This window comes from Euprymna scolopes, chromosome 15 (assembly GCF_053919585.1).
Source record: "Euprymna scolopes isolate OS-2025 chromosome 15, ASM5391958v1, whole genome shotgun sequence".
NCBI lineage: Eukaryota > Metazoa > Mollusca > Cephalopoda > Sepiida > Sepiolidae > Euprymna > Euprymna scolopes.
In genome coordinates, this window is record NC_136496.1 from 46,952,350 (window position 1) to 46,971,522 (window position 19,173).

Sequence of the window (19,173 nt, forward strand, 5' to 3'; positions counted from 1 at the left end):
GAAGGGGCATTGAGATTTGGGAAAATCTTTTTAATTTATTTTCGGTCAGAAATTTGGCTGTCAAGAGGTCTAAGTTCCACGATTTGACCTTTGAAAACTCTACCAAAATCCTCCACCAATTTTGTGTCCAAACATTTGAAATTTTAGATGTAGGTTACTTGGACATGGATCAAACTTGTTAATTTGATTTGAGCCCAAAACAATAAATGTTAAGGGGTCAAAATTGGGGTTAAAGTTTTTTTGTAAATAACCTCTGTGGTCTCTACCAAATTACTCAGCCAATTTGTGGTCTAAACATTTGAAATTTTATCTAAAGTATATTCAGACATAGGGCAAGCTTTTTAATCGGCTTTTGGCCGAAAATTCGGCTGCCAAAGGGGTCAAAGTTCAAAAGGTTTTACCTTTGCGGTCTCTAGCAAACTATTCAGCCAATTTTGGGTCTAAGAATTTGAAATTTTACATAAAGGGTATTCAAACAAACAGCAAGGTTTTTTTTATCCGTTTTTGGGCGAAAATTTGACTGCCAAGAGGTCAAAGTTGAAACAGTTGACCTTTGCAGACTCTGCCAAACTTCCCCGTCAATTTTGGGTCTAAACACTTGAAATTTTAGATGTAGGTTACCTGTACATGAGTCAAACTTTTTAATACATATATACATATGCACATAAAGATATGAACAGTACATAGGACTCAAGCAAAGCCGAGATGGACAGCTAGTAGAAAATAAGTTTTCAAAATCAGAATGAACAATAGGAAAATAAAAAGAAAGCAAAAAAAGCAAAAATAACTAACAGTGAACGCGTCGCAAAGGTGCGAAAGAACTAGAAATGGAATCGCCAGCAAAAGGTTTAGATTGGAGGAGGAGAATTTTGTTTCCCTTCTTCTTCTTCTTCTTCTTCTTCTTCTTCTTCTTCTTTTTCTTCTTCTTTTTCTTTCTACATCGTTAGCTGAACTATCTCTGATATCCACAAAGATTACGTATTTCTCGGTATTTCTGCTGAGTGATTGTATGTGTGAGTTGGTAGGGTCGAGAGAAAAAGATGAGAATACCGTGGGAGCGACGGAGACGGCATTGGCACACACGATAAATTGAATGGAGAAAAAAAAATGAGAACTTTGAGAAAATAAAAGACAAACCAAAGAGAAAAAGGGGTGGGGTAAAGAAAAGTTACTAGATGTAAGGGAATGAAAGAAGAAGAAGAAGAAGAAGAAGAAGAAGAAGAAGAAGAAGAAGAAGAAGAAGAAGAAGAAGAAGAAGAAGAAGAAGAAGAAGAAGAAGAAGAAGAATGAATGAATGGAAAAATGGAAAAACGATTGAAAAAAATAAAAGTAGATACTATTAATGATAGTTTTTATTTATTTCTATCTAGTAGATAAAATAAATAAAAACTATCTTTGATTTTTATAAAAAGACGAAAATCTGAAATCTCTCTGTTAATAGAATCGTGGTCACTTTTCGTGCGCCTGTATTTCTCACATGCAGGAAATATTTATTTTGTTTATTTACTAATAAAATGAAGAATGCAATTTTTGTTTTAGACGGTTCAGGGATATGAATTGAATGATAAAAAGATACCGTAATAATTAATCTTTTTTTTTAATTATTATTATTATTATTATGATTATTATTATTATTATTATTACTATTATTATTATTATTATTATTATGATTATTATTATTATTATTATTATTATTATTATGATGATGATGATGATGATGATTTGGTTTAAAATAAAGTAATTAAATTTAAAAAAAAAAAAACGACAAAAAGTTTTAAAAAGAAAAAAAAAAGTAAAATAACATGACTCCCGGACAATACCCGATTAGTGCGGTTAGTATTAATTTTTTTTTAAATTTGGACTATTTTTCATTATTTTAGAAAAAAGTTTTCTTATAAAGGAATATTTAAAGAGTTTCATTATCAAACAATTAAATCGTGTTTAAAAGGAAAATAAAAATTTGGAAAAAAATAGATTAAGAAAAAATTTTGTCACAGTTAAAAAAAAAAAAGAAGAAAAGAAACTTCTTTTTTTATTCTTCCTTTTCGGGAGGGAACTCTCTCCCTCCCGTTGTTTGTGCTTCTGAGTCCTGTTTAGGTCGCACTGCCAAACCCATAAGCGATTGCTGTGCTGTCCTCGTTTCTATTCCTTAACAACGGACCCACCCACCGGCACGACTTGAGGGAAACGGCCAATCACCCCACACCCACACAGTCGGTGGGTTGCGAAAAACAGCTGCTTTATTGTGCCTGTCGATGGCGGCAGAGTCGTTTGTTTTTGTTTTGTTTTGTTTTGTTTTGTTTTGTTTTTGTTTTTTTTCCTTTTCTTTTTTTTAATTTAATTGTTTGAAAGACTGGCTTGTTGGAGGCATGGTTGATTTTAAGGCTTTTAGTTGTAAAGCAAGGCGAATGGATTTGATTTTGGGTTGATTCCACTTCAAATCAACAAGTGGATACCATCTTTTTCTTTTCGCCCTCCTCAGAGGTTACATTTAAGGACACATCAACATTTTGCGTAACATCTTTCTTAATAATCAATGTGTTGGATTTAGAGAGTAAGGAAAAAAAATAGCACTAAAATATTTGAAGGCTTCTTAAAATGCCATTCTTTCCTATTGGACAACCTTTAATGCAAGAAGGCGGAGGACCAACTCTGGATGATTGTATCCGAAAATTCAGCTTACAACTATCCCTGTTCGCATCGAAGGGTGATCTTTATTGTAACGTGACAAGTGATAATGTCTTGTGCTGGCCACCAGCTAAAGCTGGTACAACCTCCAGCCAACACTGTCCTTCCGTGGCAGGGTCGGACAAAACTAAATTTGCTTATCACACCTGTGGACAAGATGGAAAATGGACTTCAGAATGGGAAAATACGGGTGAACAACAATGGATAGATTATGCCGAATGCTATAGTTCCGAGGCTGAATTGATCTTCCAATTTGACTCCGAAAATGTTCGGAAAGCCTCGTCCGAAGATATCACCCATTCTAGTATCCTTGGAATCTGTGGCCTGTCTTTCTCGCTACTTGCAGTCTTCCTCACCTTGGCTTACATGCGTTATAAGGATTACAAAGGAGCCAGGATTGACGTCTACAAAAACCTGCTCGCCACGTTGGTTATAGAGGCCTCAGTTAAACTATCATTTCAAATTATCCTTTTGATGGTCTGGGTTGGCGAGGGGCTTGTGATTACCATGTTTGATATTCCGCACTTGTGTGAGATCTTTGTGGTCATAGTTGAATTCGCGGAACTTTCCACTTACATCTGGATCACATTGCACGGGCATCTCTGCTATCTGGAAGCGAAGCAGTATGACCCTTATAAAGTTCAAGTGCTCTATTCGGCCCTCGGTTGGGGTGTACCTATCATCACCTTAGCAGAGTGGCTTGCTGTTCAGGCTGCTACTAATGATGCTACTTGTTGGTATGGTTACCGTTTTCAGCAGAGTGCTTGGATACTGGAGTTACCACGGATTTGGGGCTTGCTACTTGGAATCGGCTTTTTAGTCTATACCATTTGGATTATGCACGATACAGGACACATGCGGGACATCACAGAGGTGCATACTATTCGCCGGAGTAGCTACGCCTGTTTTTCATACATTCTCATGATGTGCATGTCTCTCACGACCGGACTTTTACTTGCCCATTTAGCCCAAAAAAGTGTCAATGTTCCAAACTTATTGGGTCTTATATACACTATCACTTTTCTTACATCTTTTCGTGGACTTTTTATTTCTCTCGGATACTGGATATGGGAACACCAAGGAGAACAGTGGCACCAGAAAGTCAGTTTGGTATAACCATAGGTATGTTATCATTACACGCACGCGCCCCCCCCACACACACACACACATACAGATATACAAATTCGTAAATTTTCGTAAGAACCGAAACCAATTTGCGAACCTTAAATACTGAGATACAAAAACACATTGAAAAGAAAAATCTTCTACGACATAAAAAAACAACATTATTCGCTCATTTCATCGAAACAATATTTCATGAATGTTTGAATATAAGCATTTCATCTCATCAGGAAATAAATATAAGTTATAATAAATATAAGCATATCGATTTTTATTGCTTTCTATTGATGTAAATATTTCGCAATTAATAATTGACAAATGGAAAAGAACAAGAAAAAAAATTGCTGCTCTTCTTCGCCGTTTGAGTTTTAAAATGTTTTTATTCATTTGTTTTGTCTCATACATTTTATTTTAAAAATGGTATTTGTGCTGAGAAGTTACGATGTTGAAATAATAACATTATTATTTAGAAATCCATCCTTCAATCTGGATGGAATGATGTTTTATAATTATTCTGTACTTTCACCTAACAATTTAATTTAAAATAAAATATATCGTAAAACGGTATAATTTTAGTTTAAGGCCCGTCTCACGTTCGTATATAACAAAATATTTTTTGTAGATTTCGGTGTGCTAAAAACGAATCCGCAAACCGTTTCCGTCACAAAAAATAGTTTTCATGATATGAAGGAATTACTTTTTCGAAAAGTGGGTGATCACTTTTCCATCTAAATTTAACTTAAAATGAGCACCCACTTTCTGGTCATCTGAGAGAGGGGACATTTTTTGTATTTATTGGCTAAAAAGTTTTTGTTTGTTTTTTTCTTCGCATGGTATTAACCCCTTAACTCTGGGACTATTTTCCACTTCACAGCTTAGCCTTCGTTTACGCTACGCGCGAGCATAAACGAAGGCTGTTAAATGTGCACTGCAGTGCAGTGCACTGTGCAGCAGTCAGCACTCAGCAGTGCACAGTGCAGCTCTCGCCACTCCACTGCACTCGTGTACCAAACTGCCTTGTGACAGTGTAGCATTGGCGAAAAATTAAAATTAAACGAAAAACAAGTAATTTTCCAAATATTAAACCATGTAATTCTATATGTTATCACCGGTTTTGTACGCGCAAGCGCACACATTGTCGACGCGCGCGCGATAGACTTTTTTTTTACAAAAAACGGGGAATTCATTTTTTGCTGAATTTTAAAACTAAGGGAGGTAACTACGGACCGAAAAACATCATATTTACTAAATTATTACCTCCCTTACATCATTTTTTACACTCAATAATCAAATTGCAAATTAAAAAACAAAAAAAAGTGCGCATCGTTCACCTGGAGATCTTTTTAGATCTAGACTCTACGGCATCAAAACTCTCAGAATCAAGTGAAATTTTTCCATATAGGTTGTGCGTTAGCGGAATGACACGAAAATCGGGGCAGTTGTTCTACTCGATGAATTTCCGTAAATTTTGGGGTATGTGACAATCGGAAACCCTGGCCAAATCACCGCTAAAAAATCGTCGCGTTTATCAAACTTAAACACCGAAACTAAAACACCGAAAACGAAGTGAAACGAAATTTATTTCGAACTCCTTACTCTTTTGACTCCCAATGTTTTGTCTGTTAAAATTTTAATCACGTGATTATGATGTAGCAATAAACCATTAATTCAAGTGCCGCTTGTTAAGGATTTAGCTGAATATGATATTAAAATTCACTTTATTGGTACTTATGCACTTATGTAACCGGGCTGGCGGGTGTATTGTAACTATTCTGTACTTTCACCTAACAATTTCATAAGCAAAAAGATATCATAAAACTTGAAGGAACGTTTGATACATTGATTTAATTTAAAGTGTTGTGTAATTATTTTTTTTTTAAATCTGTTGCGTTTGTGCTTTAAAATAATTTTTTATATGAGTTTAAATTTTAGATTTTTCAAAAAAACTGTCAAGTATCAATTTTTCGCTCTAAAACGTAAACCTTAACCAAATCATAAATATTAAAAAAAAAAAACTTGTTTTGGAATCAATTAGACTAGATTTTTATGTTTAAATAAGATTTAGGATGATTTACTATGAGAATATGCAAACAATATTAGAATATTAACATTTGAATTGAAAATAATTCCCAATAATTCCATTTTTTATGACTAGTTGATAATATATTATTTAATTAATTGGAATTCATTATTGAGATGAGTATTATTTATTCATTTATTTATTGCGGACTATTATCCTCATCTTTTTTAGTTGTTGTTTCAGGACGTTTCGGCCAACTATTCCTTTGGCCTTCATCAGGTGGTAACTGTGACTGGATATGAACTCTGAATGTCCTACTGGCCTCCATAGTTTTTGTCGGCTCACCACATTTTTGACCAAGTAAGCCTCTGGCCGGCTTCGGGTAAGATTAACCAAAAGTAAGATTGGCTTACTTGGCCAAAAACGTGGTGAGATGACAACTATGGGGGGCAGTAGAAGATTCAGAGTTCCTTGTTCTTTTTCTTATTTGGAATGATTTCTACTGCCTCATATGACTCAACCATTATTTCACATGAAAAAAAAAGGAAGGAAAGAAAAGAGGCTATGTTTATCTGAACAATTTTCTTTACGACTGACCCCCCCCCTTTTTTTACCCGTTGGACACCGTCTGCATGTTTTCTTTTACTATTATTTCCTTTTAATATTTTGTCTTAGTTGTTGAATTTTAACGCACAATGAATGACATGCGTATAATATATATATATATATATATATATATATATATATATATATATATATATATATATATATATATATATATATATATATATATTTATATATATATATATATATATGACCATGTTGTTCTGTTATTTATTCCCTGGTATTTCGTCAACCATGAATCTCATAAGAATATTCCACGACAGAGTTACTGTCCAGAATCTGAGTAAAATGCCACTCGGCCATGATCATTCTACAGCTGGTGCATTACATTTTTTATACACGATACGTTTCAGGAATAGATTTCCTTTTGGAATTTCTCAACCGGGACGTACCGTCACACTACAATAAGGCTGATTGGGAAGCCATCAGAAATCACATCAGAGCTGTGACATGGGGAAATATATTTTCTCTTCCTGCAGAACAGTGCGTAAATGAGAACACTGAATGGTTCAAAGCAGCAACTAAGGCGCATGTTCTTACATAGAAGTTCTATAGTAAATCCACTCTCCTCAATGGTTTTACCTGCACAGCTGCCATTGGCCAAAGGCAGCATGCATACTGCAGATTTATCTGACATAAGTCCAGTACAGATAGACAAAAGTTTATAGAAGCTAGAAATAATTGTAAGAGAAAAGTAGCCACAGCCAAGAGAGAATATACTGAAACCATCAGAAAATACATTAAAGTGCAGAAATTAGGAATTCATGATTTCTGGAAAATTTATAACAGTGTAGTAAATAATGGGCAATGAACAATTCCCTCACTAACCAACAATCTTGAGGTTGTTTGCACAGACATGGAGAAGACTAACCTGCTTGCCTGTTTACTTTGGACCTAGCAAACCACTCCCTCCCAGATTTTCCTCAGCGGACAGAAATTAAACTAGATGATCTGAAATCACCATTTTTCAAGTAAAAAAACCTAGACACCTCGAAAGCATGTGGACATGATCTTATCCCGGCTGTACTATTAAAAAAATGCCCTCTTCAAACGTTTCAACAAATTCCTTAATGAATCTTGTTTTCCTGGCTGCTGGAAAACTGCTTCTATGGTATCAGTTTACAAGAATTCTGGCGAAAGAACTGACCCATTAAATTATCGCCCAATTAGCCTCTTCCTTTTTTTTTCACTAAAATATTTTAGTCAAGCTCTAGTCCACCATCTCACAACTGCTAAACTTCTGTCCGACCAACAGTATGTATTTAGGCAATCCCATTCTACTGCAAATATCCTAACTGTAATCTCTGAACACACATATACCATGCACTGGATAAGGCAGGGGCTGCTAGGGTAGTGGCCCTAAATATATCTAAGACCTTTGATAGGGTATGGCACGATGGTATTCTCATGAAAATCAGACCCTATGGTATTATTGGACAAATAATTAACATAATTACATCCTTCTTAAATAACAGAAGAATCCAGGTTATCCTCGATGGTCATACGTTAAAAAACATGATAAATGCGGCTGTGCTTTAGGGGTCAATTCTTGGACCTTTATTATTCCTCTTATTCATAAATGAGATCATTAAAACAATTGTCTCTGAGATAGGTATATTTGCTGACAACACCACACTCTATAAGACACTAGGGGAAAACAAATGAATATACATCTAAAATAATGGCAGAAACCTTAGAGGAAGACCTCCAGTCTGTAGTGGAATAGGGATAAAAGTGGATGGTAACATTTAATGCTGCCAAGACTAAGCTTCTTTCCTTTGATAATTACAAGAAATATTCTCATCCACTGATAGCCATGGCTAATGATACATTACCTGAAAGTACTTCGTTCAAACTGCTCGGCTTAACGTTCACAGGGAACATGAATTGGAAGAGATACATTAAGGGCATTGCCAAGGCTGCTGCAAAGAAGGTGGACTCTCACTACCATGCTAGAAAGTTACATACGTCTGAGAATATCCTATACATTCGTCCATGTATTAGGTATTGTTGCCACATTTCGGCTGGTGCATCTGCTACTAGTTTCTCACTCTTAGACAGGGTTGAAAAAGAGTCGCCAACCTAAGAGAGTGCACGCTGACAGCTAGGCTTCAACCTCTGTCCCATCGACGAAATGTTGCATCCCTCTGCTTGTTTTACAAGTATTTTATTAGTAGGTGCTCTGTCAAACATCAAGCCCTTGTACCTCCTCGATAAACCCAACAAGCAGCTAAATTCCACCCCTACACAGTAGAGATTCCTAGATGCCAGAAAACCTTCTACTCTAATAGTTTCTTCGCTACATTTTGAAATTCCCTTCTGGGTCCCTGCTTTCTTAACTAACAGAAGTTCAAATGTAATGTAAACAACCATCTTGCTGCTAAACTCCCTACATAATATCCCTGCAAATTATGTCCCAGATAGTAGTCCCTACATCACAGTGGCACTGTACCTTGTTTGGGGTGAAAATGCAATATTTTTTTTTTTTGCCTTTTGGCCAAGATCAAAGTGTAGTATCTGTTCTTCAGATGCTGCCCTTCCATTTCTTGTTCTCTTTCGGTGGAGGAGAAATCCTTCACGACTGAGACAATTTTTATTTTTGTACCTTTTCTCCACGTTAAAAAACGACCCTGGTGTCTAACTCTGTCCCGTGGGGAGGCATTGTAAATAGGTACAATCTCATCAGGTTAACAAAATATACCTGTTTTTTAATTGTTCATGTTGAACAAAAAAGAAAAATATTCACAACTGAAAGAATCACATATATAAAATCTATATAATATTCTGTTTGTCTCTTCCTTGGTTAGTTTGTACATTACGCTTTGAAAAAGCCAAATATAATTTTTGAAGGCCAAACTAATTCAAAAACAGCCAAATTCGTGAAATTTGGCTTCAAACAGGCCAATCTGACAATCCTGGACAAAAATATGAGAATTACCTCCATTTAATCTAGCCTCAGTTTCAAATATAATTATAAGATATGATCGTTGTTGTAATTTTGTGAGAAAAGAACTCTTAGTAATTTTGATGTGCAGTGGTTCTTTAGCTAAAAAAGTCAGCGAAACGTTACATAAAAAGGTAACATTCGAAAAAAATAGGGCAAAAAAGAACATTTTCTGTCAATAGGTGCTGAACTGGAGAAGTAAATTGAAGATTGTCTCTTACAATGTGATTTTATTATTTGTATTGAACTATGTAGCACAATAATACTTTCTGAGTATTTATTAATAGTTATTAATTTATCTTATTTGGTTCAATATTATAATGGACACTATTTTCATAGAAATGTTAATAAACTCATACTTGCCTCATGTTATTGGTTTTTCTGTCCAAAATACTATTTTATTGTGTAATCCAGAAAAATATGAGATTTATCAAAACATATTTGTTGATTAAATATATTCTGTGGAATTTCCACAGATCCTGCTTGTTTAAAATATTTTAAACAGAACGTTAATATATTTTTTAGGAGTTCACACGCCAACATATTTCAAGGTTAGATAAGGTTCACGTAATTTAGAGTTGATCCAGTAGCTAGAGTACAGGTTAAGGGGAAGACAGATATCATGATTTAAAGAAGGTGTGAGTAGGATGGCGTGTAATGAAAAAAAGGGGGTCCTATATCGTAATTAAATAGGCACACACGAACTCTAGATACGGATATATAATATCTGCACAGAGTTACACAATTTTCATAAACTATAACCAGGATAAGTTTCATAAACTATAACCAGGATAAGTTTCATAAACTATAACCAGGATAAGTTTCATAAACTATAACCAGGATAATTTTCATAAACTATAACCAGGATAAGTTTCATAAACTATAACCAGGATAATTTTCATAAACTATAACCAGGATAAGTTTCATAAACTATAACCAGGATAATTTTCATAAACTATAACCAGGATAAGTTTCATAAACTATAACCAGGATAATTTTCATAAACTATAACCAGGATAATTTTCATAAACTATAACCAGGATAAGTTTCATAAACTATAACCAGGATAAGTTTCATAAACTATAACCAGGATAAGTTTCATAAACTATAACCAGGATAAGTTTCATAAACTATAACCAGGATAAGTTTCATAAACTATAACCAGGATAAGTTTCATAAACTATAACCAGGATAAGTTTGTGTGCAGCTCAGAAACAGTCGCGACTACTTGGATTGTTCCATTCATACTCAGAATGTAATGAGTGCAATTCTCTGACTGTTCATTAAAAGGTGGCTGGTTTATTTTAATGCATTTAAAACCAAGCTTCTTTCTTTTCATCATAATCGCTCTGGCCCTCATCTAGCCCCAATTGACATGAATGGCTTTCCTACCGAGGAAGCATCCTGTCTTGACAATCTTCCGGGACTGATCTTCACTTCTGATCTGAAATGGAACACATACATCAAATCTGCTGCCAAAATCGTTGAAAAAAAAAATGATTGGCTCATACTACTGTTGCACTAGGTATTACACTGCCGGTGCAATCCTCTATCTGTATTAGAGTCAAGTGCATCCTAAAATGGAGTACTGTTGTCACATATGGGTAAGAGCTGCTCAGCGCGTTCTATCTAGCCTTATCAAAACCAGCTTTGATACTTAGTAAGTTATGCCCTTTTCTCTTTCCTGTAACCTCTTTTCCACAGAAGTCACGTTGCAAGCCTATCTCTGCTCTCATTATTTTAATGGCAAGTGCTCATCTGAGCTCCAATCTATGGTCCCCTTTGCAAAACTTTTACAAAAAAACACTCGACTAGCTACAACCACTGTCAACAATTTCCCCACTCTATCTGTGCCTGAATCTAAATGCAGATACAATGAACAAAGCTTTTTTTTTTTTTTTTACATGGAGATCACCACTTATCAAGGGCCGGAAGCCAATCGGGCATAGTATCATAGTAATAGTTAGTATTGGAGATTTGATAAAGTGTCTTACTTAAGGGGACGATTCATCAGGAATTTGTTCATGTTGGACTTGAAAAACATCCAAGTTGTAGTCAGGTGGGAAACAGGCAAACGGAAGGGAATTTTTTTCCTAGAACTGCCCGCTGTTCAACTAGTCTGCTTTTTTCCTAGAACTGCCCGCTATTCGACTAATCTGCTTCCTGGCCGATTACAATATAGTAGCCTTCAAGTTTAACATAAACAAGTTCTTAAATAATCCAAATTTACCCAATCTACACCATTAATGATTACTACCGCCTTATATTCATTAACCCTTATCTTCGAATGGCCTTTATAAGTTGTGAATCGCATGTAAAAAAAAAAGTATCTTTCAATGCTTCTTTTCTAAAATGTCTTTTTTCTTTTTTTTCTTTGATAAAATTTGATTTTGTTAATAATTAATTTTTTAATGATAAATATATGTTTTAATAACTTCTTAACACGAAAGCAAGTACTTTATATAAGCACACAATTAAAAAAAGAATGCAAAATACTTAAACTGCTCTAGAAAACTAGAATAGCTCAGAAATGGTGATTTTACATTAAATTTATATGCAAAACTGATCCTAAATTCTATATTCAAAAATAATTGTTTTTTTGTTTTTTCTTCTTCGAGTTGTAATATTACAAAAGTGAGCATATGTAAAGCAACAATGTGACAAACGAAAAGGTTGAGTTTAAACGTTTTATTTAAGGTTTAAACGATCGTGAAGAACTGCTTTATTATATTATTATGAAGAACTGCTTATTATCACTATTATTATCGCTATTATTATCAGTGTTAGTGTCACTATTTATATCACTATTATTATCGCTGTTATTATCATTATTATTATCAGTGTTATTATCACTATTATTATCAGTGTTATTATCACTATTATTATCACTATTATTATCACTATTATAATCACTATTATTATCAGTGTTATTATCACTATTATTATCACTATTATAATCACTATTATTATCAGATTTATTATCACTATTATTATCACTATTAGTGTCACTATTATTATCACAATTATAATCACTATTATTATCAGTGTTATTATCAGTGTTATTATCACTATTATTATCACTATTATTATCAGTGTTATTATCACTATTATTATCACTATTATTATCACTATTATTATCAGTGTTATTATCACTATTATTATCAGTGTTATTATCACTATTATTATCACTATTAGTGTCACTATTATTATCACTTTTATAATCACTATTATTATCACTATTATTATCACTATTATTATCAGTGTTATTATCACTATTATTATCACTATTAGTGTCACTATTATTATCACTATTATATTCACTATTATTATCAGTGTTATTATCACTATTATTATCACTATTAGTGTCAGTATTATTATCACTATTATTATCACTATTATTATCACTATTATTATCACTATTATTATCAGTGTTATTATCGCTGTTATTATCACTATTATTATCACTATTATTATCACTATTATCATCACTATTATTATCAGTGTTATTATCACTATTATTATCACTATTATTATCACTATTATTATCACTATTATTATCAGTGTTATTATCACTATTATTATCACTATTATTATCGGTGTTATTATCACTGTTATTATCACCATTAGTGTCACTATTATTATCACTATTATTATCACTATTATTATCAGTGTTATTATCAGTGTTATTATCACTATTATTATCACTATTATTATCAGTGTTATTATCACTATTATCATCACTATTATTATAACTATTATTATCACTATTATCATCACTATTATCATCACTATTATCATCACTATTCTTATCAGTGTTATTATCAGTGTTATTATCGCTATTATTATCACTATTATTATCAGTGGTATTATCACTACTATTATCACTATTATTATCAGTGTTATTATCACTGTTATTATCAGTGTTATTATCGCGTTTATTATCACTATTATTATCACTATTATTATCACTATTATTATCACTATTATTATCACTATTATTATCACTATTATTATCGATGTTATTATCAGTGTTATTAACAGTGTTATTATCACTATTATTATCACTGTTATTATCACTATTATTATCACTACTATTATCACTATTATTATCAGTGTTATTATCACTATTATTATCGCTATTATTATCACTATTATTATCAATGTTATTATCACTGTTATTATCACTATTATTATCACTATTATTATCACTATTATTATCAGTGTTATTATCACTATTATTATCACTATTATAATCACTATTATTATCGCTATTATTATCACTATTATTATCAATGTTATTATCAGTGTTATTATCACTATTATTATCACTATTATTATCACTTTTATTATTACTATTGTTATCAGTGTTATTATTACTATTATTATCACTATTATTATCACTATCAGTATCACTATTATTATCACTATTATTATCACTATTATTATCACTATTATTATCACTATTATTATCAGTGTTATTATCAGTGTTATTATCACTATTATTATCACTATTATTATCGCTATTATTATCACTATTATTATCACTATTATTATCACTATTATTATCAGTGTTATTATCGCTGTTATTATCACTATTATTATCACTATTATTATAACTGTTATTATCACTATTATTGTCACTATTATTATCACTGTTATTATCACTATTATTATCACTATTATTATCAGTGTTATTATCACTATTATTATCGCGATTATTATCACTATTATTGTCGCAATTATAATCACTATTATTATGACTGTTTTTATCACTATTATTATCACTATTATTATCACTATTATTATCACTATTATTATCACTATTAGTATCAGTGTTATTATCACTATTATTATCACTATCAGTATCACTATTATTATCACTATTATTATCACTATTATTATCACTATAAGTATCAGTGTTATTATCACTATTATTATCACTATTATTATCACTATTATTATCAGTGTTATTATCAGTGTTATTATCACTATTATTATCACTATTATTATCGCTATTATTATCACTATTATTATCACTATTATTATCACTATTATTATCAGTGTTATTATCGCTGTTATTATCACTATTATTATCACTATTATTATCACTATTATTATAACTGTTATTATCACTATTATTATCACTATTATTATCACTATTATTATCACTGTTATTATCACTATTATTATCACTATTATTATCAGTGTTATTATCACTATTATCATCACTATTCTTATCAGTGTTATTATCAGTGTTATTATCGCTATTATTATCACTATTATTATCAGTGGTATTATCACTACTATTATCACTATTATTATCAGTGTTATTATCACTGTTATTATCAGTGTTATTATCGCGTTTATTATCACTATTATTATCACTATTATTATCACTATTATTATCACTATTATTATCACTATTATTATCGATGTTATTATCAGTGTTATTAACAGTGTTATTATCACTATTATTATCACTGTTATTATCACTATTATTATCACTACTATTATCACTATTATTATCAGTGTTATTATCACTATTATTATCGCTATTATTATCACTATTATTATCAATGTTATTATCACTGTTATTATCACTATTATTATCACTATTATTATCACTATTATTATCAGTGTTATTATCACTATTATTATCACTATTATAATCACTATTATTATCGCTATTATTATCACTATTATTATCAATGTTATTATCAGTGTTATTATCACTATTATTATCACTATTATTATCACTTTTATTATTACTATTGTTATCAGTGTTATTATTACTATTATTATCACTATTATTATCACTATCAGTATCACTATTATTATCACTATTATTATCACTATTATTATCACTATTATTATCACTATTATTATCAGTGTTATTATCAGTGTTATTATCACTATTATTATCACTATTATTATCGCTATTATTATCACTATTATTATCACTATTATTATCACTATTATTATCAGTGTTATTATCGCTGTTATTATCACTATTATTATCACTATTATTATAACTGTTATTATCACTATTATTGTCACTATTATTATCACTGTTATTATCACTATTATTATCACTATTATTATCAGTGTTATTATCACTATTATTATCGCGATTATTATCACTATTATTGTCGCAATTATAATCACTATTATTATGACTGTTTTTATCACTATTATTATCACTATTATTATCACTATTATTATCACTATTATTATCACTATTAGAATCAGTGTTATTATCACTATTATTATCACTATCAGTATCACTATTATTATCACTATTATTATCACTATTATTATCACTATAAGTATCAGTGTTATTATCACTATTATTATCACTATTATTATCACTATTATTATCAGTGTTATTATCAGTGTTATTATCACTATTATTATCACTATTATTATCGCTATTATTATCACTATTATTATCACTATTATTATCACTATTATTATCAGTGTTATTATCGCTGTTATTATCACTATTATTATCACTATTATTATCACTATTATTATAACTGTTATTATCACTATTATTATCACTATTATTATCACTATTATTATCACTGTTATTATCACTATTATTATCACTATTATTATCAGTGTTATTATCACTATTATTATCGCTATTATTATCACTATTATTGTCGCAATTATAATCACTATTATTATCACTATTATTATCACTGTTTTTATCACTATTATTATCACTATTATTATCACTATTATTATCAGTGTTATTATCACTATTATTATCAGTATTATTATCACTGTTATTATCACTATTATGATCACTGTTATTATCATAATTATTATCACTATTATTATCACTGTTATTATCACTTTTATTATCAATATAAGTGTCACTATTATTATCACTATTATAATCACTATAAATATCAGTGTTATTATCACTATTATTATCACTATTACTGTCAGTATTATTATCACTATTATTATCACTATTATTATCACTATTATTATCACTATTATTGTCGCAATTATTATCAGTATTATTATCACTGTTATTATCACTATTATTATCACTGTTATTATCACTATTATTATCACTATTATTATCACTGTTATTATCACTATTATTATCACTATTAGTGTCACTATTATTATCACTATTATTATCACTGTTATTATCACTGTTATTATCACTATTATTATCGCAATTATTATCACTATTATTATCACTATTATTATCACAATTATTATCACTATTATTATCACTATTATTATCACTGTTATTATCACTATTATTATCGCAATTATTATCACTATTATTATCACTATTATTATCACTTTTATTATCACTATTATTATCACTATTATTATCACTATTATAATCAGTGTTATTATCACTATTATTATCACTATTATTATCACAATTATTATCAGTATTATTATCACTATTATTATCGCTATTATTATCACTATTATTATCACTATTATTTTCAGTGTTATTATCACTATTATTATCAATGTTATTATCACTATTATTATCACTATTATTATCACTATTATTATCAGTGTTATGATCACTGTTACTATCAGTGTTATTATCGCTGTTATTATAACTATTATTATCACTATTATTATCAGTGTTATTATCAGTGTTATTATCAGTGTTATTATCAGTGTTATTATCACTATTATTATCACTGTTATTATCACTATTATTATCACTACTATTATCACTATTATTATCAGTGTTATTATCACTGTTATTCTCAGTGTTAATATCACTATTATTATCACTATTATTATCACTATTATTACCGCTATTATTATCACTATTATTATCAATGTTATTATCAGTGTTATTATCACTATTATTATCACTATTATTATCAATGTTATTATCACTATTCTTATCACTATTATTATCACTATTATTCTCAGTGTTATTCTCAGTGTTATTATCACTATTATTATCACTATTATTATCATTATTATTACCGCTATTATTATCACTATTATTATCAATGTTATTATCAGTGTTATTATCACTATTATTATCACTATTATTATCACTATTATTATCACTATTATTATCAATGTTATTATCACTATTATTATCACTATTCTCATCACTATTATTATCACTATTATTATCACTATTATCATAACTATTATCATCACTATTATTATCACTATTATTATCACTATTATTATTAGTGTTATTATTAGTGTTATAATCAGTGTTTTTATCGCTATTATTATCACTATTATTATCAGTGTTATTATCACTATTATTATCACTATTATTATCAGTGTTATTATCACTGTTATTATCAGTGTTATTATCGCTGTTATTATCACTATTATTATCACTATTATTATCACTATTATTATCAGTGTTATTATCAGTGTTATTATCACTATTATTATCACTGTTATTATCACTATTATTATCACTACTATTATCACATTTATTATCAGTGTTATTATCAGTGTTATTATCAGTGTTATTATCACTATTATTATCACTAATGTTATCACTGTTATTATCACTATTATTATCGTTATTATTATCACTATTATTATTAATGTTATTATCAGTGTTATTATCACTATTATTATCACTATTATTATCACTATTTTTATCACTATTATTATCAATGTTATTATCACTATTATTATCACTATTATTATCACTATTTTTATCACTGTTATTATCAGTGTTATTATCAGTGTTATTATCACTATTATTATCAATATTATTATCACTATTATTATCACTATTATTATCAGTGTTATTATCACTATTATTATCACTATTATTATCACTATTATTATCACTATCAGTATCATTAGTATTATCACTATTATAATCACGATTATTATCAGTGTTATTATCAGTGTTATTATCACTATTATTATCACTATTATTATCACTATTATTATCACTATTATTATCACTATCAGTATCACTATTATTATCACTATTATTATCACTATTAGTATCAGTGTTATTATCACTATTATTATCACTATTATTATCACTATTATTATCAGTGTTATTATCAGTGTTATTTTCACTATTATTATCACTATTATTATCGCTATTATTATCACTATTATTATCACTATTATTATCAGTGTTATTATCACTATTATTATCAGTGTTATTATCACTATTATTATCACTATTATTATCACTGTTATAATCACTATTATTATCACTATTATTATCACTATTATTATCACTATTATTATCACTGTTATTATCACTATTATTATCACTATTATTATCACTATTATTGTCGCAATTATTATCACTATTATTATCACTATTATTATCACTGTTATTATCACTATTATTATTACTATTATTATCACTATTATTATCAGTGTTATTATCACTATTATTTTCAGTATTATTATCACTGTTATTATCACTATTATTATCACTGTAATTATCACTATTATTATCACTATTATAATCACTGTTATTATCACTATTATTATCGCAATTATTATCACTACTATTATCATTATTATTATCACTATTATTATCACTATTATTATCACTATTAGTATCACTACTATTATCAGTGTTATTATCAGTATTATTATCACTATTATTATCACTATTATTATTATCAGTATTATTATCACTATTATAATCGCTATTATTATCACTATTATTATCACTATTATTATCACTGTTATTATCACTATTATAATCAGTGTTATTATCACTATTATTATCACTATTATTATCAGTGTTATTATCACTGTTATT

The 19,173-nt window shown here is 29.4% G+C and overlaps 1 protein-coding gene and 1 pseudogene across 1 annotated transcript; both read left to right on the forward strand.

The window, feature by feature from the left end:
• Window positions 1–2,044: 2,044 nt before the first annotated feature.
• On the forward strand, window positions 2,045–4,064 carry LOC145293814 (PDF receptor-like). Its single transcript, XM_080140428.1, has one exon. It carries the CDS (start codon window positions 2,599–2,601, stop codon window positions 3,802–3,804), a length of 1,206 nt encoding a protein of 401 aa, XP_079996554.1. The 5' UTR covers window positions 2,045–2,598; the 3' UTR covers window positions 3,805–4,064.
• A 4,867-nt stretch (window positions 4,065–8,931) lies between these two features.
• Window positions 8,932–9,156, forward strand: LOC145294447 (U2 spliceosomal RNA; annotated as a pseudogene).
• Window positions 9,157–19,173: the final 10,017 nt, after the last annotated feature.